Source organism: Monopterus albus, unplaced genomic scaffold, assembly GCF_001952655.1.
Source record: "Monopterus albus unplaced genomic scaffold, M_albus_1.0 scaffold154.1, whole genome shotgun sequence".
Lineage (NCBI taxonomy): Eukaryota > Metazoa > Chordata > Actinopteri > Synbranchiformes > Synbranchidae > Monopterus > Monopterus albus.
In genome coordinates, this window is record NW_018128034.1 from 183,760 (window position 1) to 195,860 (window position 12,101).

General features: G+C 39.6%; 1 protein-coding gene across 2 annotated transcripts in view; it reads left to right on the top strand.

Annotated features, from left to right (window-relative positions):
* The window catches only part of khdrbs3 (KH domain containing, RNA binding, signal transduction associated 3), a 115,107-nt gene that overhangs the window by 87,040 nt on the left and 15,966 nt on the right, over nt 1–12,101 (top strand). For both annotated transcript variants that reach the window (XR_002276125.1, XM_020614942.1), the window contains exon 7: nt 4,176–4,258. Coding sequence is in view for 1 of the 2 variants with exons in the window: in XM_020614942.1 (XP_020470598.1) it covers nt 4,176–4,258 (83 nt within the window). In the remaining variant the exon portion in view is untranslated. The remainder of the gene's footprint in view (nt 1–4,175; nt 4,259–12,101) is intronic.

Sequence of the window (12,101 nt, forward strand, 5' to 3'; positions counted from 1 at the left end):
GCTACTGAAGGTAGAGACAGAGAGATGAAGGCAATAGTGGAACAGATAGGCGACTGAGCATTGACCTGCCTGGGAGGAGAGAGAGGAGCCACGCTCCGGCGGAACAGTCCTTAGGGGAAACACAAAACAGTAGCTGGCTAGGGGATAAATACATACAAAACAATGAAAACGCACGGAGTAAAGTTGGCCTAGTGACTAGAACGAACTGGCAAGTGACTGAGGAGTGAAACCAGGTAATATAGTGAGTGACCTAATCAAGTGCAGCTGGTGATAAGTGAGTGAGGAACAGGTGAATGTGATTAGTGTTAATGGGCAAGAGACAGTAGGAAAGGTGAGGGAAGCCAGAGCGGCCGAGCAAACCTGACAGTTACACTGATTGTCTACAATTATTTGTACAGTTGCATGCTGTGTATACAGGTTTTTGAATCTTCCTTAAAATGAAATGTATTATGTGAATAAATTTAGCTTTGCTTTGATTTAATAGGCTGTTATTAAAGCATGCTTCCTCAACCACGAGGATAAATGCTGAACTAATGCTTGAAGTGATCAGGGGTCTAATAAATATTACAACCGCTCAAGGCTCCTTTGTTTGTTGTCATCTGAGATAGACCCATTAGAAGCTACCTCCACAGATCATTCACTTAGGCTACGTAGTTACACTTTGGAGGAGTAAAGATTACAGGTGTGTCTTGGGGAGACAGATGCATTTACACCATTTCATCATCTATCCACTCCCAAGACCCATGAACTAAGTGTAAAGGTAGCTCTTTCTTTGTAATGCTGTTTAACTGGATTACACTATATTGTGTAAGAACATGACATACAGTAGGGCTGGATGATTAATCATTTTCTAATTAAAACTGTGATTTAGCAGAACACAATTTTCAAACCACAAAAGCTATGATTTTGATTTTGATTAAAATGTGTTTTAAACACTACAGATTGTAAACAGTCTGAATAGCACAGGCTTCAGGGGCACACACTCCGCCCTCCTCTGCAGAGTTCACCTGCAAAGTAAATGAATGAGAGTGGACAAAGAAAGATGCCAATAAATTTCACTTTGGTGCTGCTAGCCTCACTGAAAATTGACACAGCAGAGGCAAACCACTGACTGTATATAAGAGATGGATGGACCCTCCATGACATCACCCATGGGTTTTACCAAGTCTGGCCATCGCTATATTACTAGTGCTTCACTCTGCCTGCTACAGTTAATCCAAAAATGGCCAAGGTTGTGGAGCATGAGTCTAGCTTGCTAGACAGCTAGCAGCCAGTCACTAGTGTTGGAACCCTCCCATCTGTCACTCAAGCTTCAAGCCCTTAATTATGTATTTTAGATTCAATATCATTTAAACAGGCGAGTTATATAAAAATTCACCTCCCATACAGATGTCATGGAAGAGGAACCGAAAGCATTTTTTTGTATCAGGCTGTAATCATGTTTATTTCTGCTGTAAAGTTGGGCATTGGTTGTCTATGGAGATTGACTCCCTTTAGTGGCCTCAAGTGGCCATTCAAGGAACCGCAGGTTTTAACACTTTGATCAAACCCAAACATTGACAACAAACAGAGTTGTGTCAAAATTAAACAATACTTTGGTCTGGACCAGTTGTCAAGTGAGCAAGTATGTACGGATATGAAGTAATATTGGGACTATTTCTTGTATACTGTCACTTCTCGCAAGCTTCTGGTGCTGTCTTCTGCTTTCTCAGTGCCTTCTCTGCTCCTTTAGAGCCACCAAAAGAGCCCTGAGCTTCCCCTTAAGCAACAAAAATTTATTTTTGGGTGGTCCCAAATAATCAATAATCATAATCCTGTATTGAATCAATATGGGATGCAGTTTGTCATTCTTAATGCTTACATTTGTTGTCCACAGTGTGAAAATGTTACTAAAAAAACTAAACCATTTTAGAAAAGCTGTAGATCGTAGGGATAAAGACAGACTCTGTATGTGGAGCAGAACAGCCCGCTGTGCTTCTGAGTGGCTGTTACCTCCCTCACCTCTGTCTCCCTCCACTAACCACTGTCGGTTCGGTCCTGCGGCTCCACCACCCGGTTACCATTTGTACCATTATCATCCTTAAACAATAAAGCAGCTGCAGTGACTGTTGTTGATTCACTTTACATGAGTAACACTGTTTAAATATGTAAAGGTGTGGCTGAAATTTTCAGAGAAAAGTTAAAACAAATAAATGCTTCAAATCGTTCAGTGTATCTAGCAGCAGTAACTGTGCAGATAACAGAGGATTCGGGACCACAGCTCCCAGTGAGTCCAGAGCAAACACCAGTCCAGTTTTACAGCATAAAAGGTAGGCAGAAGGAAGCCAGATTCAATTTATGTAGCAGTTGTATAGCTCAGTCCTCTGCTTTGGTTTCAGCTGAAAGTCTAACACACTTAAGGTCCTCAGAGTCCGTCAGGAGCTCAGATCTACAGAATTTTATGAATGAAGGAAGAAAAAAAAGTCTGCTGCTGTACTGTCCAGTTTGAATTCTGATCTCACCTCCTCTAGCCTATAGCCAAATAGCTGGAAAGTGAGAAATAGAAATACAATTTAACACAAAGCAATCTGAACAGCAGTAGCCCCAACCCACAGCACAATTAGTGCAATTAGAATATTTGACATATGACATACTATAATTCTGGACTGCAAACAGAACTAAAAATATTGCCAAGAGTCAAAACTCATGTTTTTGAAATATATTTGAGCCACCTTAATCCCTCCAAATAATTATAAATAGTGCTAACCATACAGATCACCACTGCTTGTATGATTGAAAGCATGTGATTATGTTTTGACAAAAACTGTCCAAAAGTTGCACGGGTGTTTCGTTTGCCAGGAAATTGCAAATCAAAGTCTGAAAATTTCCCTTTTGAAACATGATTTTAATTACACTAATTCTGACAAACGTGCACTGCTTTTTGAGAATTGCTGCACCTACTATTTCAAGGGGTCTAATGTTGTCGAAAGTACAGTTGTTGACTAAATGTAGTCCTTGAGGAATTGTTGACTTTGCAAAAGCTCTTGTAGCTGCATAATTACAAATACCAGGAGACACTTCAATTCCCTTTAAGCCACTAAATAAATAGAAGACAACTGACAAAGACCTTCACAAACACCAACTTCTGACTTGCTACTTACACTCAGACAACAAAGGAAATACATCCAAGTGTTAAACGCCACCCTATGGGATGCCAACGAAAGGTGTGAGCATATAAAAATTAATCCTAAATTGCACTGCCTGCCTTCCCCGAGAGTGTACGAAAACAAATGTTGAAACAGCAGTTTTGTCAAAGCTAATGTTTTACCAGGAAGCAAGGATGTCCTACTATATCCGGATCTGTTTGTTGAGAGTTATACATCATTCCTACATACATGCTTCATTTCTAGGAGATTAGATATAAAAGAATTCATTCAAATACTGTCATTTGGCAAATGCATGTTTCTAATCAGGAATTAAGGTCTTGATAACAAAATGGGTGTGATGAGCATTTTCTTCTACTGCTAAATCTTTCAAGCATGCAAATTGGGGGCAGATGAAATTAGCCAAGAAGAGTTTGAGGGATGAGAGATGTGTCGCTAGGGGTCGACATCTTTTGTGGAACATAAGTCCCATTTATCCCAAATTAGGACATGTGTGGTACTGGTTCGCTTTGATGTTCCTGGGTGTGGTGTCGGGGGGAGGAGGGTGGGGCACAAGCAGATGTTCAAGGCTCATCCTTTGAGGTGGTGATGAGACGTAGCAAGAGTTTTTACATCCCATTCTTAGCCAGATGACACAGATACACGAACAGGGCTGCACTTGCCAATGTACAGTATGGGCTGTTTTACCAATATCAGCAGATCAAATAGTTTGACCTATTTCTGCAAACACTACCCTGTATGTACCTGATGAACAGTGAAAACATCCACAATAAAATGCAATGATTTTTTAAGCCATGCTAATTAGTCAGCTTCAGAAATTGTTGTAAAGCAACATCATAAAGGTCTTTAGGTCACACTCTAACCAATCAGCACAAAGCAGCTCTTATCCTACATACTGTATGTTGTCTGGGTTCACAAGGTCACATGTTGTTACTGTATACCAACTTCTCTTCATTGTCAAAATGTTTTTGTTTTTGTTTATTTTAATTGGAACCTCATCTAACTGGTTGCATTTTGTTTCTGTTACTTCAGGAATATGACGACGGCTATGGAACAGCTTATGATGACCAAGGATATGAATCATATGACAACAACTACAGTAATCAAGGACAAAAGTAAGCTCTTCCATTTGTTTCTAAGTGAATCTCACTATGAAACATTTCATTCAAGTAATAAACACTGAACCATTGTGCAGCATATGGATTTTCTATATTTTATATTTATAACTATGAAATTACTTAGTGTAATGTGAAAGGTGTTGATCATACAGTAGTGACAGACCCACAAAGAATTCTCACCAGATTCTGCAGTTCCCCTCAGTTCTAGTTTGAGTTTTATCATCTTTTGGCTCTTGGCTTTACAGCCTGCAACCTTAGTATTTTTTGATTTGTCTAACTGGTCTCATCAAGCTTGTTTTCAGCCACAGGTTGCTCTTTTCTACAAAAAGTCTCTAAACCCACAGTACATTACTAACCAGCATCAAATGTAAAGACATTGTTAGGGACTAGGTCTGATATTCAGCAGTAAAAGAGCTGAAGGGAGCGTGAACATCGGACTTGTGACTTAGGTTTGTGATGTGAGTTGTACAAAAATAGTAATCATCACTGCTTTGATGTTGACTTTGTAAAACTACAATAATCCATAATTTTATATACCATAACCATACAGTGACAGTACCCCGCCTGAGTGAGTGCACTGAATGAAGACTTACCTGACTATATGTTGAACTGTATTTATGGCTTTTCAAGTCTAAAATACTAATTTATGAGCAGCATCAGAGGGCAGTGGGTAGATAGAAACTTTATTGCAGACTCAAGGTCCAGACTCCAGGTGAAGATTTTAAGGATTTTGGTGGGAGAACAGTTGGAGTATGGTGTATGGGCTGTTAAGGAAACATTTATGTTCTTCTGCTCTGTTCTGTTTGAGACGTTAAAGAATACTTGCTTTTAATGAAGCATTTTGTGAAGTATGAAATGTTTTGAGTTATCCTTTAAGACTCACTCAAAAAACATGAATTTAACACTGATGTTTTTAACATCCAGATTCCACTTTAGAAAAAACACAGTCAGGCAGGTATAGAAGATTTGAAAAGACTTGGTGCAAAACAGTATCACTAATTGTTAGTTTAGTAAGAAGCCAATCATTGAATGTAAGGTCTCAAAATAAACTACTCTCTGTGGACTCAGTGACATAGAGTAATCACATTCTCCTCCGAGGAATTACCGTAATTGCAGCTCATTAAGTTAAACATCTTATCTTTCCTTTTAATCACCTTAAAAATATCTTGCCAAAGGTGGATTTTGGTGGATGGCAATTCAAACCAAACAGTATTTGTGAGATGATGCTCTGCTTAACAGAGGGTCCTGCATAGCTAAATGCTGAATATTGATTTTCTTATATCCAGGGAGCTATCACACTTTTATTATGCCACACAAGGTCAAAGGCTTTTGCTTTGGTTTGTTGGTGTCCCACTGTACTTTATCAGCACACAATTTGCTGCATTTATGTATAGTTGCCTGTGCTGCTTCAAAGAAAGAATGATTGTTGCCACATTTACTGTGTGGAAAATTGGATTGTATTGGCAGCAGCTGCAAAAAAGCAAAAGAGACACAGGAAAAAAAAAAACATTATTCTGTCCTGCTTTTGTGAGCAGGGTGGTCGATGTTTTCTTTTGTGGAGATGTCAAGATGTATGTCACCTATGCCTCATCTGTCTTCTGTGCTATCTCCTTTTTTTTGTTGGGGGGGGGGGTTAGATCACACACTAACAGATACACACTTACGCCTTCCTCTGATACAGCAAGGTTCTGGGGTGCTGGGGGGGACGTTAGATGGGTGGAGGTTTGCCTCAGGAATCTGCAGCTATTTGTTTTAAAAGCAGCATCTTGAGTAATGGTGGGACTGTGTTTGTGACGGGGGTGTGTGGGGGGGGGGCAGTGCAGAGGAAAAATAGAGTCCCTCACATAAAGTAAAGGCTGGAGGCTGGGGCGACTCAAAGAGATTTTCATGTCGCTTATCTGGCGGGAGACAAAGCAACTAATAGGGCCCAGACATCGAAGTCTGTGCCTCCAGAGACGGCTGATTCACTTACTTCTTCCCTTATTTGTGTGTCATATGTCCTGGATTTGGTTGAAAAGTTACAGTTAAAGCTGGCTGACATTCTGCATGTATTCAGCATAGAGTCAGCTTTATTTATTTCTGCGATATGACCGGCCTGGGATTGATTGAATTTGGACCATTTTGTCCATAAACTCAGGATATATCACGTTACATGTTCTCTTTGTTTGTCCTTTGTTTATTCCTGCAGGCAGTATATTAATAACAGTGTACAAAATTAGCATGATAAGCCAGTTCAGTGGTATCACAAAGCTAAGAATTTAGGGTTTTCAATTTTACAGTAAATGAATTTTTTTTTAGTACTTATATTCCAAACTAGAAAGCCATATACATATACATACATACATACATACATACATACATACATACATACATACATACATACATACATACATACATACATACATACATACATACATACATACATACATACATACATACATACATACATACATACATACATACATACATACATACATACATACATACATACATATACATATATACATATTACATGATGGGTTCACAGGAATCTATTTATTAGCTTTGATTATTGCTTTTTAGCAGCTGTAATTATTACTTTAACATAATACTATGCCATAGCTCCCTCTTCAAAATCACAATACTATTTAGCTTGGAAAACTATTTGTACCCTGAGCCTAAGGAAAGTCATAGCAGGGCCCTGCTGCAGCAGGGCCTTGAGGAGTGTGTGTGTATGTGCACACAGAGTCTCCTAACAATGTTTCTCGTAGCCTAAGGAGCTCCTAGTCACCAATCTGAGCTCTGACTGCGTGGCAGGATTTCAGTTGCCGGAGGATAACAAGCAGAACAATTTACAGTCTCTCTGTCATGGTATTACCCCGATAGCTTGTGCTGGAAAGAGGGCTGCCATTTGTGAACACAAAGGTAAAGGAAGAGGGCGGCTGCTGTAATACTGCATCAGTGTGTTTACTGATATGTCAATTAACTTGAATTTTCATTTTGCATGCAAATCATTTAACTTTGGGTGGTGATCTCAGTTTGGCTTGTCAGTCAAACTATTAAGTAATTAAGATAAACACTAGATAATATCTTAAATCCCCTGTTGTATCACTGTAGGAATATATTCTACATTCCACAAAATGAACGGTTTAATTCTTTTTTAAAAGTTAAATGACCATGTAATTCTAAATGAATTAATTGACAACAACTCCCTTTGAAAATTGTTTAATTGCTTATGTCATTTATGAAGCACTTTTTACAGCATCTCAAATGAGTAGATTTACTTACTTTATGTCTGTTTATGACCATTGTAAATGGAATACAATGGATCACTGGTCAGACAAAGCAATTTTGCATCAACCTGTGCTCAGCAGATGTGCCAATATTTTTAGAAGCTTCAAAACATGTAATAAATTAATAGGGGTGTAACAATTCTGAAACTGAAACCACGACCCAAACATCCATGTCTCGGTGGGGGGTGGGGGGATTGTGGTTCGTGGCAGATGGAGAATTCTAGATGCGGCCGTGTCATGGTGATCAGATGGCAGTGTGGTCCCTCCACTATCTGCTGCTGATCAGACCTGTTCTTTTCACCTGCTCACCCTTCATGCTATCCAGTTTAAAAATGTTAATATTAAACAAAATAAGCACTGACTTTAACACTGTCCTTAATTGTAGTCATCAATTACAGATACTCAAGCACTTCACGCCTCTGTGTATCACTGCCAAGAGTGAATAGTGGATTAAATCTGAATGTTCTCTGCTGTGCTTAGCTTATACAAAATGTTATAGTGCACTGTCCGCAATGGTACCCACTGACAAATGAGATGAGGAAACCTGTGCACATTATGTCACACAGAACAGTAAGAACTGAGTACCTTAAACATAATTAAATTTGAAAGCCAAATAAGGCACTGACAGCCTTAAAACCTGAGTCCTAAGCTAAAAAGCTGTTTTTAGAAGCCCTGAAGACATTTCACAACATTTACATCTTTCAACGAGAGCTGAAGCCTGGGGGGAACTCACAGAACGTTACCTCAGCATGACAGCCATGGCAGTCAGTCTACAGGCTCCAGGATCACAGCCTCCTCTATCTGTGTTTATACTAAACAGAGCACTGAGCTCATCTTTTTTGGAGAGGCAGCAGAGAGCTTTATTTCAGGAGAGCTATTGGAAGCTGCAGCTGTTAGATACTAATCAAGCACTAGGGTCAAGGAAGCTAGAGGAGGCTGCATGTGTGGATACCCTCTTAAATTTTATTAGCAAAGAGGAGGGGAAGTCTCTGAAGGCAAGGTCATCTCTCGCAGCTCGGGTGCGATCAAAGCATTATTTCATACTTGAGACCTCAGAGACTGCCAACTGCTGACACCTCGCACCTTCCTTTGCACCTTGCTTTGGTACGCTACATTGTAGGCTGGGTCCCGGAGGCCCGTGGGTACAAGGATAGCTGCGTGACATTATTTTAAAGGGCATACACATCCCCTGAGGAGCATCTGTAAATCTTAGTACAAGAGATGGGCACAGAGGAGAACAGAGAAAAGTGGCTGAATTTCTGAGTTTCATGAAATAGCAGTTTAGAATCGATTGCTTGAAAGAGCCCCTGAAACTACTCAAACAAGTCTTAGCACCAACATGCATACAAACCTCTGACTGTTGTTCTGTGAACACCTTAGGGGCTGGATAGTCATTTCAACACTGCCAAATACTACAAAGACTGTATCTGCTGTGGTTGAATAAAGAATGCAGGCTGTGAATACCAAAATGAGGATGGGGTGTTCATGATCTATCTACTGTATACTATTTCAAATCTATGGTCTTGCCAGTGGCGAGTTGTGTTGTCGTTAGGGCAGTAATCATAAATGGAGAAGCTACTCCTCTTGCTACTAGAGTGAAAGCTGGTGACAGCTCTGAGGGACAGTAGCTGTACTAGACCTACATGTTTGCATTAAAATGACAAGTTGTGAGTGGTGTGTAAGTGGTACCAAAGCATTAAGTGCAGAACCAGCTGTCTGTCAGCATCAGTCATTACAGGCACCATTTGGAAGTTCACAAAACATTTGGAGATTTATGTGACTTAAATAGCTTAAATAGTCTGCCTCATATAGCATTTATCATGTATGTCTTTACTAAACCGTGTGCCAATCCATGCTGTAGATGTTGAGATATTTCACAGCATACATGACCCTTTGACCTGTTGGTGGTGCTAGAGGAAAAGTCAGTATAGTTCATCCTCAGGTAACCTTGAATGGCTGTACAACATTTCAGAGTAATTCATTGTTAAAGTTTTCAGAACCCTTGGTGTTTGATCTTAGTTTGACAGATTGACAGTCTTGGTACGCCTGGTGTTGTTGTTGTTATTATTTTTATTGTTATTACTATTATCATCATTATTATTATGCGCTCCTTTTGTCTTGCTTTGCCATGCTGTGACAACACTTGAACATATCATATACACCATAGCATGGAGTCATAATGTGTGGGTAGGCTACTCTTTGTTTGTGTTTCCACTATGTTTTGTAGATTACAGACAACAAATAGCAGCTTATTCTGTTCTTTCACACAGGCCCAGAACATACATGCTTTTTTGTTTCTCCCCACGGCCGTAGACTGTGTGTAAAGTTATAGGCGATGCAGCATGTTTGATCAGTTGGCCTTGGTCAGTGCGGTCTGCTTGTTGTGTCAGGGCCCTAAGGCAGGCAGCAGTCATTTACTACAATGCATTGTGTTTTTTATTCTTAGTAAAGATTGGCTGTGTTTTCTGTTTGCTTCTGAAATGCCTGCAGTAGCTTCACACATTCTGGGTACCTAGATGTTGTTTTTAAGGTAGACAGCTCATCAAGATGAATGGCAGGTGCGGTGGCAGGAATTAAAACATCTGAGTGGGAGGAGGGTGGGATTTACACCACTGTCTGTCTCAAGACAAAAAAGTTGCATACTGTAAATTTAATATCTCTAAATTAGACATAACAAAGTCTTTCACAGACTCCAAATAGTAACAGGATAACAACCCAAATATGTTTCCAGATGATGGATTTTAAAGAATACTGTGGACTGACTTGACTTTCAGTGTTTTCCCTGAAGGAGGATTTCATGTGTTTTCCATGAAAGCAAAAATGTAACATAAATGATTCGCTCAAAACTAGAAAGAACATTTGATTTGTAAAGTCAAATCTTTTCCGTAGGCCATTTTGTCCCTCTTTTTGACTTTACAGCAGGGGTCAGTAATGGAGATAGCTTTGCAATCAGCCACCACATTGTGCAATCACCAGTGTATCCATAAGGAGGGTTTCCATTTGAAATTATGTGAGTTTCATTTCATACTAAACGGCGGGGAAAAAGGCAGGGCTGCTTTTTTTCGTCCATTTTCCTTGTATTGTCTATGGAAATCACCACTGAGCCAGTATAATCAGAGCATTCAATGTGGATTTTTGATTTTTTTTTTCTCAGCCTTTTACTTTTTCAACCTTGTGCCAAGAATGAACGCGATTACACAGGAAACATCCAGAAAGTATTTTTCTTAAGGATTCACAGCCATGATCAATTAAAGTGTAAAATATGCAAAACCAGAGGCTAACAGAAGAAAAGCAGCTTCTCTCTACTTTAGATCAGCATTACCTCAGCAGCCCTTCATAATGTCCTACTAGATTTCTTCAGATTTATCATAGCTGACTGGAAGAGTAAAGGCGATGTCAGAAAACAAAGTCCGCTAGGGACGTGTACTACATCATTCAGATTTAACTCTGCCATCTGTTTCGTGGTGCCCAGGAACAGCAACATCAGTGCTTAAGATGAAGCATTTACAGAGATGACAGATGCATTAGAGAGGCAGGGTCTTTATCTGTGGAAAAGTAGGTCTGGAATCAGATGCCTGATGAAAGAGACACACTCAATTAATAAGTGTTGTGCTTGCCTCTCATGGTCCATGCTGTTTTTAGACATGTTTCTCTCGCTCTCTTTTTCTCTCTCTTCTTTTTTGGCCAGTGAAGTTGAGGGAGACAAAGCAGCAGACACCTTCTGTTAAAGAATGTCAGATCAAACGCTAACCTATTTAGAAAGTCAAAGCACTTTCACACCTATGACAGGGTGATAGCTGGAGTGAGCTCTAACCACCCCGGGCACCTCACCCCATGCTTATGTTCGTACTGCCAGCTGTGCATTTCTTACTGGATGAGGCTGATTTGAGATCAGTCATGAAAATGTACAATGCAGAAATTTATCTAATTTTCTATTTTTTTTCCTCTTTAGCTAATACTTAACTTCTGCTAGAAAACTCTCTTTTAGTTGCAATCTGATATAGGCAACTGAAACCAAAGACAGGAGAAGAAACCTTAACATAAACATATACAAATACATAATAATAACAAGTACATATACAATTTTGTATGGATATACACTATACTAAGCTTAATCTTACTGTGATTTTAAAACACATAATCCTTTAAAAAATTTTTGGTTTTATTGTTAGCTGTGTTCATGAAATTTACCAGTTTTAAAAAGTAATTAATACAATTAACATACAGTATGTGGGGAGAAAATGTAATTTGGGGGGGATATTTGCTAAGGCTGGTAGGCTAGTGGTTAAGGTGCAGCGCTCTCGTCGCTGCAGCCCGGGTTTGAATCAAGGTTGTGTCAGGAAGGGCATCCGGCGTAAAACACGTGCCAAATGTCAACATGTGAGTTGTCAGTGTCACAATTCACTGTGGTGACCCCTAAACAGGAAAAGCCGAAAGGGACTTCCTTTATTTACTAAGGTTTTGCGGCTCATTTTTTGGCAATAAACAGTGAAATTGTTAATACTTACCCAAGAGTCGCATTGGGGTCTTGTGGCGGAGAAACAGAAGAAATATGGCACTGCAGGAAT